Genomic DNA, 17,188 nt, shown 5'->3' with positions numbered 1-17,188 from the left:
AATATATATTGTATTTAAATACACGTGACACTATATTATTAGATATATTGGCTCCACATATATGCTACATCAACAAACTAATGGAGTTTTTAAAAAATAATTTAAAATTCATAAAATTTTAAAAAGAAAAAACCAACATTTTATGAATTTTTTTAAAAAATATTGTATTTTAAATACACATGCCCCTATATAATTGGAGATGTGGGCTCCACATATATGTCACATGAGCAAAGTAAGGGAGTTTTTTAAATTTAGAAATGAAAAACCAAAATTTTATGCACCAAGGTTTTTTCATTTTTAAATTTTATGAAGGCTTTATATCAATATATATTTTTAAAGAATTTAAAATTCATACAATTTTAAAAAGAAAACCAAAATGTTATGTATTTTAAATGAAAAAATCAAAAAATTTCGTTGGCCCATTTATGATAGGTGTGTAAACCTCAAGGATGTTTTGTAATATATATATGTGCCATGTCAGCAAACTAATTGAGTTTTTGACGCAACCTGATGTGTGCTTACAAATGGTCATTCGTGACAAAAAAATAATAATAAGGATGCAATCTAATGGTTTTGTAAACCTTATAGACATTTCGTGATATTAAGCCTAATTTCTTTTTCTTGGATAGTTTTTTATTTTGAACATTATGGTTTGATATATAAAGGGTATATGTTTTTTTTTCAAAGAGACATAAAGCGTATATGTTAGTTAAAGTGAAAGTCTAATATGCTGCGAACGAAGACTACAAATTGGGCCATTGGTACCCATTGTAGGTCAATGCGGTTGCTTTTCGGCATGATATTTAAGATTTGGACCGGGCCTACCCCATAATAGTGTTGTGTGATGCATGCGTTCAGAAACTTGTGGTGGGGATGGGCCATTGATTATCGATAATGAATCTCTATGGAATTCAAATTGGACTCAGCACAAGGCGTCTGCATTTGATCACGAGTCATAGGACCCTCAACTTATTCATAGAGTAGATGTATTAAACATGTTCTTAACAAGAATAACGACTGTTTATACCAAAAAGAAGAAGAAGAATCGAGATTGAAATAGAGTATGGACCAATGCAAACAGCATCAGATTCTGTGGGATCATAGAGCGAAAAAACCAACATATCATCCATTATATATATATATATATATATATGCCTTAACTTGCTCATCCATCAGGTGGTTAAGCAAACCATCTTTTAAATAGCTACGTAGTACATACCGTGACAGAGAAGTTGGCCAACATTAGTTACTTCATCAGAAAGTTAATTTTTCTAACTTGTCATCCATAGCGTCACGAAAACTAGTCTTCTTTATTGGTTTATGTGTCCTTCCACCAGGGCTTCTAGTTGTCTGATTGATATGATCCAACGCTGGCGATGCAATTGAAGTATGGTTAACTGAGAATGGACTGGGTGATATCCTCTTCTGTTTTGGCATAGCACCACCAAACCTTCCCTGGTCATACAGAGACACAGACTCTGCAGCTACCCGTTGTTTCGTGGCATCATCTACATATAGCAGATCATCAATCCTTGCCATTATGTTGAACGCCAAGCTCTCCATCACCCTAGAATAGCTCTCAAGGACTGATTGCCCCACATCCTGCAACAAATCATTCATTTCATTAGCACGTAAAAAGCACAACAAAACTAGAGTGGATATGCATCATCTTCAAACTCATACTTCTCATTTTTGACATTCAATCTCTAGTCTGGATCTGGAGTACCAAATTAGTCAATCCTGTGGTTTCAATATTTATGTTCATATTTTTTACTGTCAAAATGAAATGTTAGAAACGGCAGGCATTGTGCTTGACCTGATCAACTATCCTTTCTTTCTTTCCAAGCAAAGATGATAAATCTTTTTGGGCCTATACCTTGTTGTACTGAATCTTGTTCATGTCCAGAGCAGTCTGTGGGAGCCCAGGGAACCGTATCCTTAGGTTCTGTAAGAGGGTATCAGCCCGATGCGCTAGAAGCTTGCTTTTTTCTGTGTCACTGACAAAGCCTTTGACCTTTCCTCCCCAGGATGACTTTCCAGTATTCACAAGAGTTGGATGGCATTTCAGGTGTTTCTGCTTCCAAATGTGCGCAGCAGCCTCAATCCGGTTTGCTATTTCCAGAGTTGTGTATTCTGATGAGAGGTCCAAGTAATCAAGAAGACATTCTGGGGAGAACCGATCAGCAACTATAAAACGGTAAATGATTTCGCCTAAACATGCTTTCGCACTCTGGGGAAATTGGTAGAGTGATGTCAACATATATTGTGGTAATAAATCAGATAAATAGAGAAAAGAGAATCAAACATGACTTAGCCGTGTGATTCCTAGGCCGTAACCGGAAAGGATAACTAAAAGCAAATACTTTTTCATTGTGCAGCAGGAAATAAGAGCAACAGAAGAAAGTGAGAGATATGAACATGAAATGCAAACATGACACCATACTTAATATCTTGACAATCTATACCTTAATTTTAGAACTGTACAATGATGGTCGAAAATCCAACTTACTGTGGCTGAAAAGAACTACACTCCATATGGTTTTCGAAAAAGTGACAAGAAAAATAAATTTATCGCTGTGTATCCTGTGTGTGCATGATCTTAATATTCATAACATGATTGATCATACATAGGAATAGATATAAAGGAACCGTTTTCTCCTTACCTTGGGCAAACTCTCCAAATAAGCATCAGGGATTTCCATTTCAGCCAGAACACTACTATTGATCGCCAATGCAGCCTTAAGGATCTGATTTGTGCATTCCCTACACTGTTGCAATGTCTTCCTCGCATTCTCAGAGAGACCATTTGGGGGGACCTTAGGGAATGGGAGCCACCACTTCTCTTCTTGCCTGATTGAAGGTCTATCGGAAGAGGAAGACAGGGGAATTGTTTCACCGTCATCAGAATCAGCAACAATTATCCCTCGGTCAACATAGTAAAATTGAGAATCATGGAATCCGTCAAGAATGCTAAGCAGCATCGCATCTAGTTTCTTGAGTGCCGGCAGGTTTACATATAGATCAGAGCGGGGCCGAGTGACCATAACCTCAAATGTTCCACCACCAGGGAATTCTTGTATTGATGGTATGAGCTCAACAATAGAATCACTTACACACAAAAGCCAATCCATCTCCCGGCACCACATTGCCTTCTTCTGGGGTGCCAATGGCTCCAACTTCCACAACTCCCCAAACACAGTGGCTGACAAAGAAATCCAATGAAAAGAAACATAAAACTAATTGGATAATTGAGGGGGAAACATAAAACAATGATTCTACTCCTCTCTTCTGTTTCTCTATAATATAACTATGCTTCTTCTATATTCAAACAGTCAAGAAGAAGGGGGTTGGGGGAAAATTGTAAGGAAATACGTAACGGATAACCCAAGAAGACAAGAATTTGTACAAACCGGAAAGATTTGTGATGGCATTGGAAATAGCAAGAGCCGTACAGACTCCCTTGCCTCCCCCTGACATGTCTTCTCCAAGCAGAAGCTTTGCAAACCGCTCCTTCATCAATTCAACCTCTGCAGATAGCACAAATATAATCCATTAAATGTCTAATTCTGCAGCTGCACTCTAAGTAACAGGAATGTGTGGAAAGAATAGCAAAATTTCATACGTTTTTTGCCTCAATTGGAGCGAAAAAAGAGACAATCATACAAGTTCCAAGCCTTAAAATGATGCCTCACTCACACATAAATTAATAGGAACCGGAAAGGGTCAAATTTTGCATTACAATTGTAACTCTAAAGAATTGCAAACATTTCCAAAGTAAAGCATACTGACCGGACAACTTGGTCTCAGGTTTCTCAGCCTTGGTCGCGGGAATGACGACATGTCGTCCACCGACCGCCGGAAACAAAAAGGGTATAGGCGGCTGGTGCTGACAAACAAAAATGTCAGCGAAGTCGGGTCCGGATGGAGGGGATGAAGAAGTCAAAGAAGTGGAAGCAGCAGCAGGAGCTTCGTGCCGACAGGAAAAGTCACTGGTGGAGCTTTCGGACTCACTGACGTCTGCACTCAAGCTGTAGCTCTCGAACCTCTGACTCAACTCATCTTCAGAGGAGATGCAGATGCTCCCCATTGATATATGAATCAAACTCAAACCCCAATATCTCTCTCTCTCTCTCTCTCTCTCCGCCAAGGAAAAAGGAAAGTGGAAAGATCAAAGATTAAACTACGGTGCTCTGCTCTCTCCCTCTACCGTTATAGCTTTCTTGTATAAATTAAGTGTCTGTGGTCTGGTCCCACGTAGGGGACAGAGCAGCAGGTTGCTCTTTATTTGAGTGGATGGATGGATTGGTATATATCTACTATTTACCCACGTGTTGTTCTGAAGCTTGCTTGCTTCCTTTCACGCGCTGAGGTTACCTTGGAATTGGATGATTGGATCTAAAAAATATAATTTCTTTATTTTTTCTTCTCTGGAAACTGGAAACTGGAAACAAGTAACATATAAAAAATAATAATTTCGCAGTTGGCTTTGGTCAGGGTCGTAAATTGCATTGTACGGATAGAAATGTTTTAGTTCCAAGGTATCTCTTCAAGTAATGTTCTTAGTTGTTCAACATATTATAATTGAGAACCCAATGGGTTAGTCCAGTTCCCACTTCTCATGGGCTGTGCCATCCCGTCCCCACTGAGCTTCCAGTTAATCCATTTCAACGTTAACAACCCAATGGGTTAGTCCAGCAGACGGTTCAAAAGCCCATATGGGAATTTTAATGTCCAAACGTTTTTCGCTGTATGGATGTTGGATGATGGATGATGGATCAGTAACGAGTTGATTTGCTTTTGCTTTGCATATTAATTTGTGCGGATGGGTTTTAATTTAAGGGGCTAGGCTAGTCAAAATTATGGCGACATAAACCACACACAATGAGCACACATTAGCCCACATTCTTATTGGCAAGTAACGCTCAGCAAGCATTGATGCCTCGAGGTTCCAACTTCCAATGGCCGAAGGTTTTGACTCCTGAGGATTCGGCGTAAACAATGTTGTCATATGCTCGCCACGCCAATGCCATTTCCCCAAGGCTCCCAACAAATCACGCTCCTTTTCTTTCTCTTTTAAATACAACATCAAACACTTCATCTTCACATTCGTCTTCGTCTTCGTCTTCGTCTGCAGGAATAGGACGACGACTAGCATTTACCCAAACCCAACCGCCTTCAATCTCAATCTCAATCTCAAGCCCTCTCAAATCCCTTCGTTTTCTTTCTCGTTACGTTAATAAGAAAAAAAGGTCTTCCGTTCGCTCTCTTTCATTTCTTTCAAAACCTAGAATGGGCTCGCTTTGTGCCCTGGACCTGCCCTTGCAATACCCTGGAGTCCGCAGAGATGAGTCTGTTATCGATGACTACCATGGCGTCAAGATTGCCGATCCTTATAGATGGTATAGTACAACCTCCTCTTGTCTATATATTTCCCACCATTTTTTTTTTAAAATTTGTTTGTTTGTATGGAAATTGAAATTCATTATCGAAGAAGATTTTCTTTCAAGGGTTTCAATAGTATGTAGAATTTGTACTTAGAGTTTCAATCCTAGACCCTAGCATTTGTACTGCTTGTTATCTCAACGAGGACCAATCGCCGACTTCTTGATGCTGCTTTTTTTATTTATTTATAAGAATTTGATCGAATTTTGATTTTCTGACTCTTTGGGGTTAAATCTTTTAGGCTTGAAGATCCTGACTCAGAAGAGACAAAGGATTTTGTACAGAAACAAGTGGAACTGACACAGTCGGTTCTAAAGGAATGCGATATGAGAGGTAAGCTGAGTGAAAAGATCACCAAGCTTTTCGATCACCCACGCTATGATCCACCTTATAGGCAAGGGAATAAGTACTTTTACTCCCATAACACTGGGCTTCAAGCCCAAAACGTCATCTACGTCCAGGTTGGCCATTGGCTCTATATTGGATAATCAACTGCATATAAATTCTTTCATTCCTCTGTTTCCTTCTTCTTTCCTTATTTTCTTTCTGGGGGTTCATTTGTGGTTTTAGGACAGTTTGGATGGAGAACCAGAAGTTTTGCTTGATCCTAATACGCTCAGTGAAGATGGGACTGTATCTTTGAACACACATTCTGTAAGTGAGGACGCCAAGTACGTGGCCTATGCCCTTAGCACAAGTGGCAGTGATTGGGTAACAATCAAAGTGATGCGGGTTGAGGATAAGAAGATCGAGCCTGATACTTTATCTTGGGTAAGCGCTGGTGTTTATGTATGTTTTGATATAAAGTAATGTGCGTTCTCCATGGCACCTTTACCGAGATGAGCTTACTATTTTCAGGTCAAGTTTTCGGGCATTTCCTGGACACATGATAACAAAGGGTTTTTCTACAGCCGATATCCAGCTCCAAAGTAAGTTGAAATCATGTATCTTTGCACTAAAAAGTTGTGGGCATGTGGATTTTGATGGAGTTCTCTAATTATCATGGCTGATAGTTTGAGACTTTCAGTTATTATAAATTAATAAGATACAGAATAAAAAAAGTGGCAGAATTGGTGTAGCTGTTCTTGCTTTACTTAATTTGGAGAATCCAAAGATGGTTAAATGGCTATTGCTAGTCTACGATTAGCTAAAGTTTGGGCTGTGAGTATAGAAATGTGGATATAATGGCACAAAGAGTCGTTGAAATTGAATTTATTTAGAAACTTAGAAACTATTATTGGGACAATGAATAGCTATGTTAGGTTTATTTTGATATTTCCTCGTTTGTGAGACTTGTGCAGAATGATGAAATTGAATTTATAGTACTGTTGATTTGTTCTGTAGAGAAGGAGAAGATATTGATGCTGGGACAGAGACCAACGCAAATCTTTATCATGAGGTTTACTATCATTTCGTGGGTACAGATCAATCGAAAGACATACTATGCTGGAAGGATCCTGAAAATCCTAAATACTTGTTTGGAGCCGATGTTACTGAGGATGGGAAGGTAGGTCGATTTTGTTATCTTCCTGGATTTTATGGCTCAGTTAGAGTAATGTTCCTTTTCTTCTTGTTGAAGCAGTATGAGTCTTGTACTTAAAATGAAGCCTAAAATTAAGACATGTCACCTGCTCTCTCCATATAGTTTTGTGATTTTGCATTAGAATGGGGTTTACAGTTGAGGTCTCACCCAGAAACTCTGCCCAGTGGTGAAACTGCTCAATGTATACAATTTGTAGTATGTGTAGAGAAAGGATTCAGTGACTCATTTTCTGTAGAAGAGGGCCCTCTGTTTGTAATAGAAGCATGTATCATATCAGGTTTTAAGTGCTATTAATACTGGCAACTTAGCAACCAAGACGCATCACCTTTGGAAAATCATAGTAATGACACGCATTATGAGTCATAAATACTGGCTGTTGTCTGTCCAATATACTGTTAGGGAAGCATCATTTCCCTTGCAAATGGGCATTTAAGTCTTATCCTTCTTTATGCCATTTTGTCATTCACATTTACGTCTTTAGATCTTTTGTTTTTTTGTTTTTGAACGGAATCTGTTAAAGGATACTATAATAGCCACCACACTATTGATGGCGAATTATGTGTGAATACGTTCAATAATCATTCACCATACAGAAAATGGTGCCAGAGTCCAAGAGTTTCATATTGAAGCATTTGGGCCATGGTTGTAAGACGGATCTAATGACGTGGATGTTACAGCTCTATATATTTATGAAGAAAAAAAAAGTGGATATTAAATTCTTATATAATTTTTCTAGTTTTTTTCCCCTGTGAAACACCCCTTAGAAATTGCCATTTTTGTTTTTATTAGATTGTTGTATAGCTTAGAAAAAGCAGATTTATTGTAATATTATTTTGAACTAACTTTTTTTTTTTTCTGGTACTCTGTAATCTGCAGTATATAATTCTATCTATTACTGAGGGTTGCGACCCAGTCAACAAATTTTATTACTGTGACATGTCTGCACTTCCTCATGGGCTTGAAGGTCTAAGGGAGAAAAATGATTTGCTCCCAGTTCTGAAGCTTATCGATACATTTGATGCAATGTATCATCTCATTGCAAATGATGACAATCTGTTTACTTTTCTGACAAACAAAGATGCTCCCAAATATAAGTTGGTCCGAGTTGATCTAAAGGAACCAACTGTTTGGACTGACGTTCTCCAAGAAGCTGAAAAAGATGTACTTGAATCAGTACGTGCTGTGAATGGTAGCCAAATGATTGTTAGTTACTTGAGTGATGTGAAGTATGTACTACAGATTAGGGATTTGAATTCAGGTAACTTGCTGCATCAATTACCCGTTGACATTGGCTCAGTTAGTGGGATTTCTGGAAGACGTGAAGACAGCACTGCTTTTTTTGGGTTTACGAGTTTTCTCACCCCTGGTATAATATATCAGTGTAATTTAGCGAACGAAATTCCGGACATGAAGGTATTTCGCGAAATTACAGTTCCTGGGTTTGATCGCTCAGAGTTCCAAGTTGATCAGGTATTAGAGCTTGTTGTATTAGTGTCACTAGCTTGATCTCATTCTTTCTATGTACCTTCAATTTTTTATCACATGCAGTATTTCATTTACTATATGATGGGTTTTTTCATTATCCAGGTATTCATTCCCAGTAAGGATGGAACTGAGATACCAATGTTTGTCGTGGCCAGAAAGAACATTCCTTTGGATGGATCACACCCGTGCTTGCTATATGGATATGGTGGATTCAACATTAGTATTACGCCTTATTTCAGTGTTAGTCGTATTGTACTTACAAGACATTTAGGTGCTGTTTTCTGCATAGCAAATATCCGTGGTGGTGGAGAGTACGGGGAGGAATGGCATAAATCAGGCTCCCTTGCTAAAAAGCAAAATTGCTTTGATGACTTCATTTCTGCAGCTGAATACCTGGTATCTGCCGGTTATACCCAACCCAGCAAGTTGTGTATCGAAGGTGGAAGTAATGGTGGGCTGCTCGTTGGGGCTTGCATAAATCAGGTGCGGCATTTTTAGTTTTGTTTACTATTAAAACTGTAGTGAATGATTTAAGAATATGAAGAAAAAAAAATTGCCTTCTCGCAGAGACCCGATCTCTTTGGTTGTGCACTAGCTCATGTTGGTGTTATGGACATGCTACGGTTCCACAAGTTTACCATAGGTGAATTTACTTCCTTTTTGGTCTTCTAAGGTTTTTTTTTTTCTTCTGGTTGCAACATATGTTTGATGTAGAAGAGTTTCTCAGGTCATGCATGGACTTCTGATTATGGCTGTTCTGACAAGGAGGAAGAATTCCAATGGTTAATTAAGTGAGTACTGTTTTGAGGTGTATCTGATTGCAGTCCTGTTTTAGTTATGGCAATGTTTTAAAATTCTGTAGAAGTATTTCACTGCCTTGTTTTAGTCTCAATTCTGTGATGGATAGTGATGGTAGGATAAAGTATTACTCCAATTCACATCTGCTTAGAACTCCATAAACAAGATTTCTCATTCTTTGTTGGAATGAGTGTGATTGTTAGGATAAGAGGGATTGCAGTACATATTTATGCATTATGCTTGATGCGCCTCTTCTTCAGTCTTTACTAGGCAATTTGTAAGCATGTTTTGTTCCGATTTCTGTGACAGGCTCAGATGTCTTGATGGTTCTTGTAAATATGAATATCAGCTTATCCCTCCCTCCCTTCTACTTTCAGGTACTCGCCTATACACAATGTCAGGAGACCATGGGAACTGCATGCAAGCCAACCTCACCAGTACCCATCTACCATGCTATTGACTGCAGATCATGATGACCGAGTCGTACCATTGCACACGTTGAAGTTATTGGCGGTGAGTCTCTTTTGCGAATAGAATCTACAAGTCATTATTGTATGGGAATGTAAACATTGTGGCCTTAATATGATTTCTCATCATCACTGCTTTTATCACCTATTATCAAGACAACTCTTTTATTTATTTGTGCATTTGTCTGTTTCAGTTGTGTGTGTTATTCACTTTTATTGATTTTGTGCTTTTGTTTGTTTCAGTTGTGTGTGTTATTTTCTCTTCAATTGTATAATTGATTCTCTTTATTCTTAGACCTTGCAATATGTTCTGAGCACAAGTTTGGAGAAAAGCCCACAGACCAATCCGATTATTGGTCGCATTGAATGCAAGGCAGGGCATGGAGGTGGACGTCCAACCCAGAAAATGGCAAGTATCTGATTGAGTTTATATTGTCATTAATGGTCCCGACTCATTGTATTTATATATGGCTCTTGTATTTACAGATTGATGAAGCTGCTGACAGGTATAGTTTCATGGCTAAGATGTTGGATGCATCTTGGATAGAGTAGTAGTTTTATCGATGCTTGACAACAAAGATGAAAAGAGCGAAAAAAAAATTCATGGCTAAGTTGGGTGCATGCTGTAGTCGACCTCCTGGGTTAGGTTTAGCTTAGCACAGGCTATTTTAAAGTTGAACTATGGCGCGCAAAGCAATACGTTATCTTGAGCTCTGGTAGCTATTGATCAACACAAGATGAATTCAGCCTTCTATCAAGAAGGGCTCCATTTTCCATTTTCCTTTTTTTTTCCTTTTACCTTCTAAATTTGTAAGGGATCTTGTTCTATATGTTCTATAGATTACTCTTGGACAATTAATCTCGATATTCCTAAATAATCATTTTATATTGTACACCACAAAGGCCAAAATTTGGTACACCAGAAACGGCTCAACCATAACTTTTGGTCGCGACCTAAGTCGTTTATCTCAAAAGTTTCATTACTGTTCCACGTAAAACTTATGGATGGTGAACTATTCGTTGTAGCCAATCGTTGTCAAGGTAAGTTCAACCGTAGATCGAGTGAATGGAAAAAATAGTGGCTCAAAGTTTTAAGGTTGGGCAAACCTCACGGGAAAGATAATTGTGTTTGGGCCCCAGAATTCTTAATCAGCCTATAAGCTGGCCCGTATACTACCCCATTAATTTAAATGGGGCCAGATGTCAGCCCATTTTTATTTCCTCCTCCAATTTTGGGTCGCTTTAAATTTTGGCCTGTTATGGACTGCTATGGACTCTATAGTGCGGGTCTTATATAAGGCCCTTAGATGAGATCCTATCTCTTAACTGTTGGATCAAAGTACAAAGACTCATAAATCCATCCCAAGCCTTCTCTTCCACCTCTCCTCTCCCTTGTCTTCCATGGATTATTTGATTACATGGTTCGATTGGATAGTTTAACATGGGATTGCCCAAAAAGAGCAAGCCGACCCTCCATTTGGGCGCGAAACAAGAAGGGTCCGCAGGAGAAGAGGGGCAAGCTAGTTTGATCCAACGGTTAAGTAATAAGGCCCTCACTATAGAATAGAATGACTCGTAAATATTTGGACTTTTTTTTTGGACCGCAAAGTGCAGTTCTGTTTTGCTGGGCCGCCAGTCATAGTTCTTTAGCCTTGGGCCGCATCCTTCAATTCCACAAATCGAATATTATTTATAAGGTCGCCTTTTATAGTCCTCTTGATTCGGACCGCCTTTTAATATTGGGCTACTTCTCTTTAATAGTGTATTGTTGGGCCACTTTCAAACTTGAGCTGCCGTTTAATTAACTGGGCTTTATGCCGCATTTTTCAACTGAGCCCATTTTTACCTTAATTGGGCCTCTAGTAACAATTAAAGCCCAGCTAGGTAGCAAATCAGTGGATTCATGTAAAGTTCCTCGCACCAAAACAAAATAAAAAATTGGGCTAAGATAGTGTGCTAGGAACTGGGCCGAGGTGTTCTGTTGCAGGGCCCATAAAGGAAATTTTAAACTTTGAGCTCACTTTGCTTTCACTGGGGCTTTGATGGGGGCGAGTTTAGTTTTTTTATTATTGGGCCCGAAGACCATCATCAGACCATTACAACTTTCGGCTAATGTAGTTAGGTCCAGTAAACTTCTAACTAATTGGGCCTATAAAATATAATTACAGGACTTCCAGCTCGGTTCAAAAAAAGCCCATGACAATTCAAGCCCTTTTTTGCCAAAACTTACTAAGGCCACAGACGTTTTAGTGCATTCATTTAATTTAACATCAGTGAATAATAACCTGCTAGTGCATAACTTAAAAAGATCAGTACATCAAGCAAAAGGAAAATGTACTTGTATCTTCAAATAAAAATCAACATAAAAAACATGAAAGTGCAGGCCGGCCATAGATGAGAGCCTCTGGAAAACAGAAACATCTACATTCTAAACTCTCGCTGATCAATCTGCTGCGTCATTTAGTCTGAACAGTATATGAATTCCCCCAATGCTGCAGCTTCAGCTGAGTAGTTGTACAAAGTAATGGTCCTGCAAGGGGAACTCAGTTTTCAAGCCTGACACCGGAAAATAAGACAAATGAATAAAGGAATAAACAATAACCTCATTCAGTGAGAAAACATTCCATTTTCACATCTGTTACATCAAGCCGCAGTATCTCTGCTCTACAAGTAAGAATTGATCCAACGCTGCAAAAGACGAAGGGAAGCCATTCTGATCAACAGAACATAAAGAGCAGAGTCCCCAGCCAGTCAAAAGAAGGGATTTTTAATGTCCCAAACCCTAACCTCTCAAGGGATCATGATGACCGAGACAGAACCCTAACCTCTCAAGGTCCAGGTGATTAAAAAATAAATTATACCTAGGTTGGGTGCGTCCGAGGTCCCCATGAATGAATTCCTTGATATATGTTCCAGCCTGTGCTACAAGGACATACATAAGTGTTCTGTTCCATACATACGAATTTAAAGAGGCACTCTTCCATTAAAATCAGAGGCCAAAATTCAACTAAGTAAGTAAATAAGATATACATGCATAAAGTATTTTTAATGCAGGGTTAATGCGAAACATGAAAAGAATGGAGGTTTCAATCTTACATTCAAAGTATTAAAACTTTATATGTCATAAGTACAGAAACCTGAAACACTTGTTTCCTAAACATATTTGATTACCAAAACCTAAGGTCCAAGATTTTAATAAAAAGATGCCAGCAAACAAATTTTAGCTCAATCAAGTTAATTGATTCAGTTTTACTTTCATGCTAAGAAGCTATAAAAAGTTTACCTGTGTACATAGATGCAGAAGAAAATACTGAGAACTTCCAACAATCCTCTCGATTCTCATCCTAAATTGGAAAGTAGAGAAACATTGTTTCAGATTAAAAACATGATAACATCTAGAACATTATTGTGCCAAAAAATTCGAATAATCCACAAACCAATGTATGATCTTTTCACGTTCTAATGGACTTCGGCGATGCAGCACCCTGATTGGAGTCCTCTGCAGAATATGCTGCACAAAATAAATAGATATAAGACAGAATTTCAATTAAGGAAAGGAAAGCTTTGAAATCAAGGAATATTATTTGCACAACAAAAACTATAGAAGATTTCCTCTGTCATAAGAACTAACTTATAAAATACTAAAAGAGAACAAATTATGTATATTTAAGCAACGACGAATGAACAAAAAGAAAATTAAGAATAGCTCATAACAAATTTGGAGAAACCCTTTCCATTTTTTATTGCTGATTACTCATAATTAGTTCACAGGCAAGGTCCTTCCTAAATAAAATCTTTTCCATGCATCATATTATGTCATGCTTTAGAGTTGACGATAAACAAGTAGAAAACTATTATGAGGCTTAAAGATAGCTCACCATGTCTTCAAGTGAAGATATAGACTGCAAGTCTTCATCCTTGAGAGGACGAGAAATCCACACTAGTGCAGTGTATTGCTTCTGCGTGCAAATACAAGACAATATAACAAGCCATCAACATGAGATGGGAAGAAGGGTAGGGGAAAAGAGAAAAAATTAAAAATAATAAGAAGAAGAACAAACCTGTTTCTCTGCTTCTCCTTCACGCATCAGTTCCCACGACTGACTGCCCACCAGTTTCAGATTTTTCACACCTACCTGCATCCATAATGTGCTCTTTTGTTATTGCTCAATGACAAGAGAAACAACAATGTTGATTTGGCAGTGAGCTCACCAGTTTCTTTTCCAAGTTATTTATCTTTGTTTCCAAAAAATTTACAGACTCTTCAGATGGGATATAGCGTGCATTTTGTATTTCAAGGAGGAAAGGCCTTCCAGAACCCAACATCCGAACCTAAAAAGATACGTACTTCAGAATTTACTTATTAATTCAAACTGCAGTACAAAAAAGCAGATTTCCATTACATCTATATCTTCTCTGCCAGCAGCATGAAACTTATAGTTATCACCACGACATAGAGGAAGAACGTTGCTACCTAGTATCTCCTATACAGGAAAACACAAATAAATGTCAAGATTTCCACCATTGTTTCCAGAAGAACAAGCCAAATTAGAAAGACTGGCCAATATTTGGAAATATTACCTCGACAGATGCTTCTCCCATTCTCTCATCATCAATAATCCAACAGGTTTGACTCACATTTCTTGAGTACTGTAACATAAAGAATAATTAGCATTGATTACCTTTCGGCAACCACAAGATTAGCTAATGACGCAAAGCAACTAAAATGTTAGCTAATGAAGCAGACACAACCTCAAGATTAGCTTAATGACACAGAGGTTAGTATCCACACATTGAAATAATAACAAAACATCTCAAACCCATTTTTCCATCTTCAGATAGAAGATCCAAGCATCCCTAAAGATGCACAAGTACACATACACACAAACTATATAATATCTCTTGCTTTGAGTGAGTGTGAGAGAGAGTGATGGCTTTACACACAATAATTAATATGAGAATAATCCTAACACCTTTCTGGCCTCCTAGTAAGTAAACAGGTCAAAAGTAGATTTGGATGGGCCCAAATTAGCCTAAAACTTGGGTATGCTCAGATAAGCTAGTCTGTCTGAGACGAGAAAAAAAACAATTAGCCTACCTTCAGGTATCTCCCACCAACGTAGATTTGCGTCCTGTAGCAGAGAAACTCCAAACAGCAAGGTTCATTGGACTAGAAAGGATAAATGAAAAGTGAAATTACAATCAACATCATAAACGAGGTTTTTTTTAAACAAATACTTAGCAAAAAAAACTGACTATAAAAGTGTGATACATAAAGGATTCAGCTCTGATACCAAGCTAATGCTTGAAACTAAAAAGGCAGTCTCATACTTGTACCCTATGTATATCCAAAAGAACAAATCTTAGCACTTGTTGTCTAGTAACACAAAGAAAATAACAGTAACTCTCACATTAAGTTCACTCATCATTGTTCCCCCATCACATCACATCCAAAAATGGCAATTATAGTCTTCAGATCATTTGAAAAAATGGAACTCTCAGCAACCAATACCAAACAAAATTCCATTAGAGTACCTGCCCTAGCAGTAACTTCAGGCACTCAGACGATTCATTAGCTTGCAAACTCACAAACGACCTTTCAACAACTGCACCAGCTTCAATTGGTAGGCCAGAGCATTTGATGTCATCATCAATTGTGTTCAAACCATTTCCTGCGCCTGTAACAATAACAGTAAATAGATATCGAACAGTGCTAAAATTCTACTCCAGTGATAATATTTTAGAATTCTATAACATTACAAACACTCATGCCATGTACATAAGTTCTCAATTATGGGTTTAAACACATATGGAGGGCTGAATCTGAGGTCACTCTGAAATTTGCAATAAAAACAGGAACAAGTGGTAGTAGTATAAAACTGAACATGCCTGTTTTTCTTCTTTTACCTCCGTGGCACCCCTCTACAGAATTCTCAACTGTTTTTGATGATATACAGTGAGTGTATGTCAAACGGATGCGGAAAGCGCTTATGTTGGATTTGCAACCCTGCAAAACTTCAATTCATACTAGATTAAATTGACTATTCGTATCTTTTATGAATCATATAAAATTCACTGTTCTCAACAAAAACCTTTTTATTTTCTTTTCAAATTATGTCATATAAATAACAGAATTAGAATCCGAAAGAATCTTTGCATACCAACATTGTTTCAAGGGATTCCATAAGAGAAATTTTTAGAGCATCCTTTGCAGAAATGCATTCAGAAATTGATTTTCCTTGGAACCAAAGTTCAGATTCATACTTTCTTTTCATATACAACCTACAAAAGAAAATGAAACATTAAAGCAACCAATATGTACAATGAGCTCAAATCAAAGAAACTTAAATGTGGACTAAATAGAAATTTAACTATACTTGGGATGTAGACTGTTAACTAGGTTCACCATATTTCAGAAATGTTCCAAAGTTCGAAAGTCAGAGCTTTTCTGTGAAACTACAAATCTTACCAAACAGTGTGATCGTTTTCCAGGACAATTGGAGGTATAGACACTTCAAGAGAAAAGCTGTCAATCTCAAAGCCCTGTTGCCTAATCAGACTGGAAATGGAAACAGCCAACTCATTAGCGCTCTCCTTTTCCGTCACCAACTTCTTATCCTCATAATAAGTAAACTGCAAGATCCCCAAACAAATGCTACAAACTACCGGTTCTCTGAAATTACCATCCACCATATGTTTCTCCGAACATGTTGAATCTCCAAGAACTGAACTCAACATTGACGGTGATAGTGAAGAACGATAATAAACATGCTCTCTGATCCCAAATAATCGCAAAATGCATCTGGTGCATACCTACAACAGAAAAACATATATATCTAATCTGAAAATTTCAAAAGCGTTTGAATAATCTATTGAGGACATTTTAGCCGCATCTACTTAGAAGGCGAATACTCGTCTACCCGTAGGAAACGAGCCTCAACAATACAGATGCAATAGGTTTAAGATAATCCAGTACGAACAATCTTTAGAAGAATATGAGCCCAAAAAAATCTGAAGGAATGACATTTGAAGAACCGTAATTGGCTACCACTACAATAAACTCAATATATAGTAAATTCCTAAGCGTTGTTCTAAACGTAAAGAAACACTTGAACTAATACAGGAAAAAGGCAAGAAGATAAAAATTAGGGTAACGGAGGTCACCCCTATGGACAATAAGTCTATCACGGCGCAAATGGGCAACTCTCGGACGACATCGCAGAGAGCTCGTACATTGTCACCATTAACGGTGGGCTGCGAAGCCTCTTCAGTGTCGCTTGGCATTTCGAAAAGCCCTAAGCGCAGTCGAAGATTTGTACTTGTCAGAAAGACGAAGACTCAGTTTTAACGTTTATGCCAAACACGCGCGTCTCTGATAGAAGCACCTAGCTTTGTATGAAGATTACAAGAACACAAGAGTCTATTTGCGGCCCTACTTGAATGGAAAGGGCAA

At 38.0% G+C, this 17,188-nt stretch overlaps 3 protein-coding genes across 5 annotated transcripts; 1 reads left to right on the top strand and 2 right to left on the bottom strand.

The window, feature by feature from the left end:
* Positions 1–1,051: 1,051 nt before the first annotated feature.
* Positions 1,052–4,253, bottom strand: LOC110746640 (rop guanine nucleotide exchange factor 1). The gene is made up of 5 exons (XM_021946868.2): positions 3,790–4,253; positions 3,411–3,527; positions 2,664–3,202; positions 1,877–2,230; positions 1,052–1,602 (listed from the first exon to the last, which is right to left on the bottom strand). The coding sequence occupies exons 1-5, from the start codon at positions 4,085–4,087 to the stop codon at positions 1,255–1,257; spliced, it is 1,656 nt and encodes a 551-aa protein (XP_021802560.1). The 5' UTR covers positions 4,088–4,253; the 3' UTR covers positions 1,052–1,254.
* A 659-nt stretch (positions 4,254–4,912) lies between these two features.
* LOC110746638 (uncharacterized) lies at positions 4,913–10,594 on the top strand. The gene is made up of 12 exons (XM_021946866.2): positions 4,913–5,399; positions 5,684–5,903; positions 6,013–6,213; positions 6,301–6,371; positions 6,787–6,949; positions 7,862–8,455; positions 8,573–8,953; positions 9,038–9,113; positions 9,198–9,261; positions 9,646–9,781; positions 10,031–10,144; positions 10,222–10,594. The coding sequence occupies exons 1-12, from the start codon at positions 4,999–5,001 to the stop codon at positions 10,285–10,287; spliced, it is 2,487 nt and encodes an 828-aa protein (XP_021802558.1). The 5' UTR covers positions 4,913–4,998; the 3' UTR covers positions 10,288–10,594.
* A 1,415-nt stretch (positions 10,595–12,009) lies between these two features.
* On the bottom strand, positions 12,010–17,126 carry LOC110746653 (Pseudouridine synthase family protein). Of its 3 annotated transcripts, XM_021946892.2 has the most exons (17): positions 16,900–17,058; positions 16,419–16,548; positions 16,205–16,294; positions 15,897–16,017; positions 15,625–15,742; positions 15,271–15,413; positions 14,834–14,905; positions 14,317–14,385; positions 14,139–14,219; positions 13,948–14,067; positions 13,797–13,871; positions 13,614–13,694; positions 13,173–13,246; positions 13,019–13,079; positions 12,597–12,652; positions 12,338–12,423; positions 12,010–12,265 (listed from the first exon to the last, which is right to left on the bottom strand). In XM_021946892.2, exons 2-16 carry the CDS (start codon positions 16,544–16,546, stop codon positions 12,339–12,341), a joined length of 1,374 nt encoding a protein of 457 aa, XP_021802584.1. In that variant the 5' UTR covers positions 16,547–16,548; positions 16,900–17,058; the 3' UTR covers positions 12,010–12,265; position 12,338. The 3 variants fall into 3 exon arrangements, with proteins under 3 accessions (XP_021802584.1, XP_021802583.1, XP_021802582.1); XM_021946891.2 differs by having other exon boundaries at positions 15,643–15,742; positions 16,205–16,548; positions 16,900–17,126; XM_021946890.2 differs by having other exon boundaries at positions 16,205–16,548; positions 16,900–17,125.
* Positions 17,127–17,188: the final 62 nt, after the last annotated feature.

The sequence above is a fragment of the Prunus avium genome, chromosome 1 (assembly GCF_965620075.1).
Source record: "Prunus avium chromosome 1, drPruAviu1.hap1.1, whole genome shotgun sequence".
Classification (NCBI taxonomy): domain Eukaryota; kingdom Viridiplantae; phylum Streptophyta; class Magnoliopsida; order Rosales; family Rosaceae; genus Prunus; species Prunus avium.
Note: the sequence above shows the minus strand (reverse complement) of the source record. Positions and strands in the feature narration are given on the sequence as shown.

Excerpts from the sequence above, each read along its gene's own strand:
- LOC110746638 (XM_021946866.2), top strand. The coding sequence starts at position 4,999 with ATGTTGTCATATGCTCGCCACGCCAATGCCATTTCCCCAAGGCTCCCA. Across the intron at positions 6,372-6,786 it reads AGCCGATATCCAGCTCCAAA|AGAAGGAGAAGATATTGATG; the intron begins GTAAGTTGAAAT and ends TTTGTTCTGTAG. Across the intron at positions 8,954-9,037 it reads TTGGGGCTTGCATAAATCAG|AGACCCGATCTCTTTGGTTG; the intron begins GTGCGGCATTTT and ends GCCTTCTCGCAG.
- LOC110746653 (XM_021946890.2), bottom strand. The coding sequence starts at position 17,019 with ATGCCAAGCGACACTGAAGAGGCTTCGCAGCCCACCGTTAATGGTGAC. Across the intron at positions 14,220-14,316 it reads TGGGAGAAGCATCTGTCGAG|GAGATACTAGGTAGCAACGT; the intron begins GTAATATTTCCA and ends TTTCCTGTATAG. Across the intron at positions 13,695-13,796 it reads AAGGAGAAGCAGAGAAACAG|AAGCAATACACTGCACTAGT; the intron begins GTTTGTTCTTCT and ends ATTTGCACGCAG.
- LOC110746640 (XM_021946868.2), bottom strand. The coding sequence starts at position 4,087 with ATGGGGAGCATCTGCATCTCCTCTGAAGATGAGTTGAGTCAGAGGTTC. Across the intron at positions 3,528-3,789 it reads ACCTGAGACCAAGTTGTCCG|AGGTTGAATTGATGAAGGAG; the intron begins GTCAGTATGCTT and ends TGCTATCTGCAG. Across the intron at positions 2,231-2,663 it reads ATTTGGAGAGTTTGCCCAAG|AGTGCGAAAGCATGTTTAGG; the intron begins GTAAGGAGAAAA and ends CAATTTCCCCAG.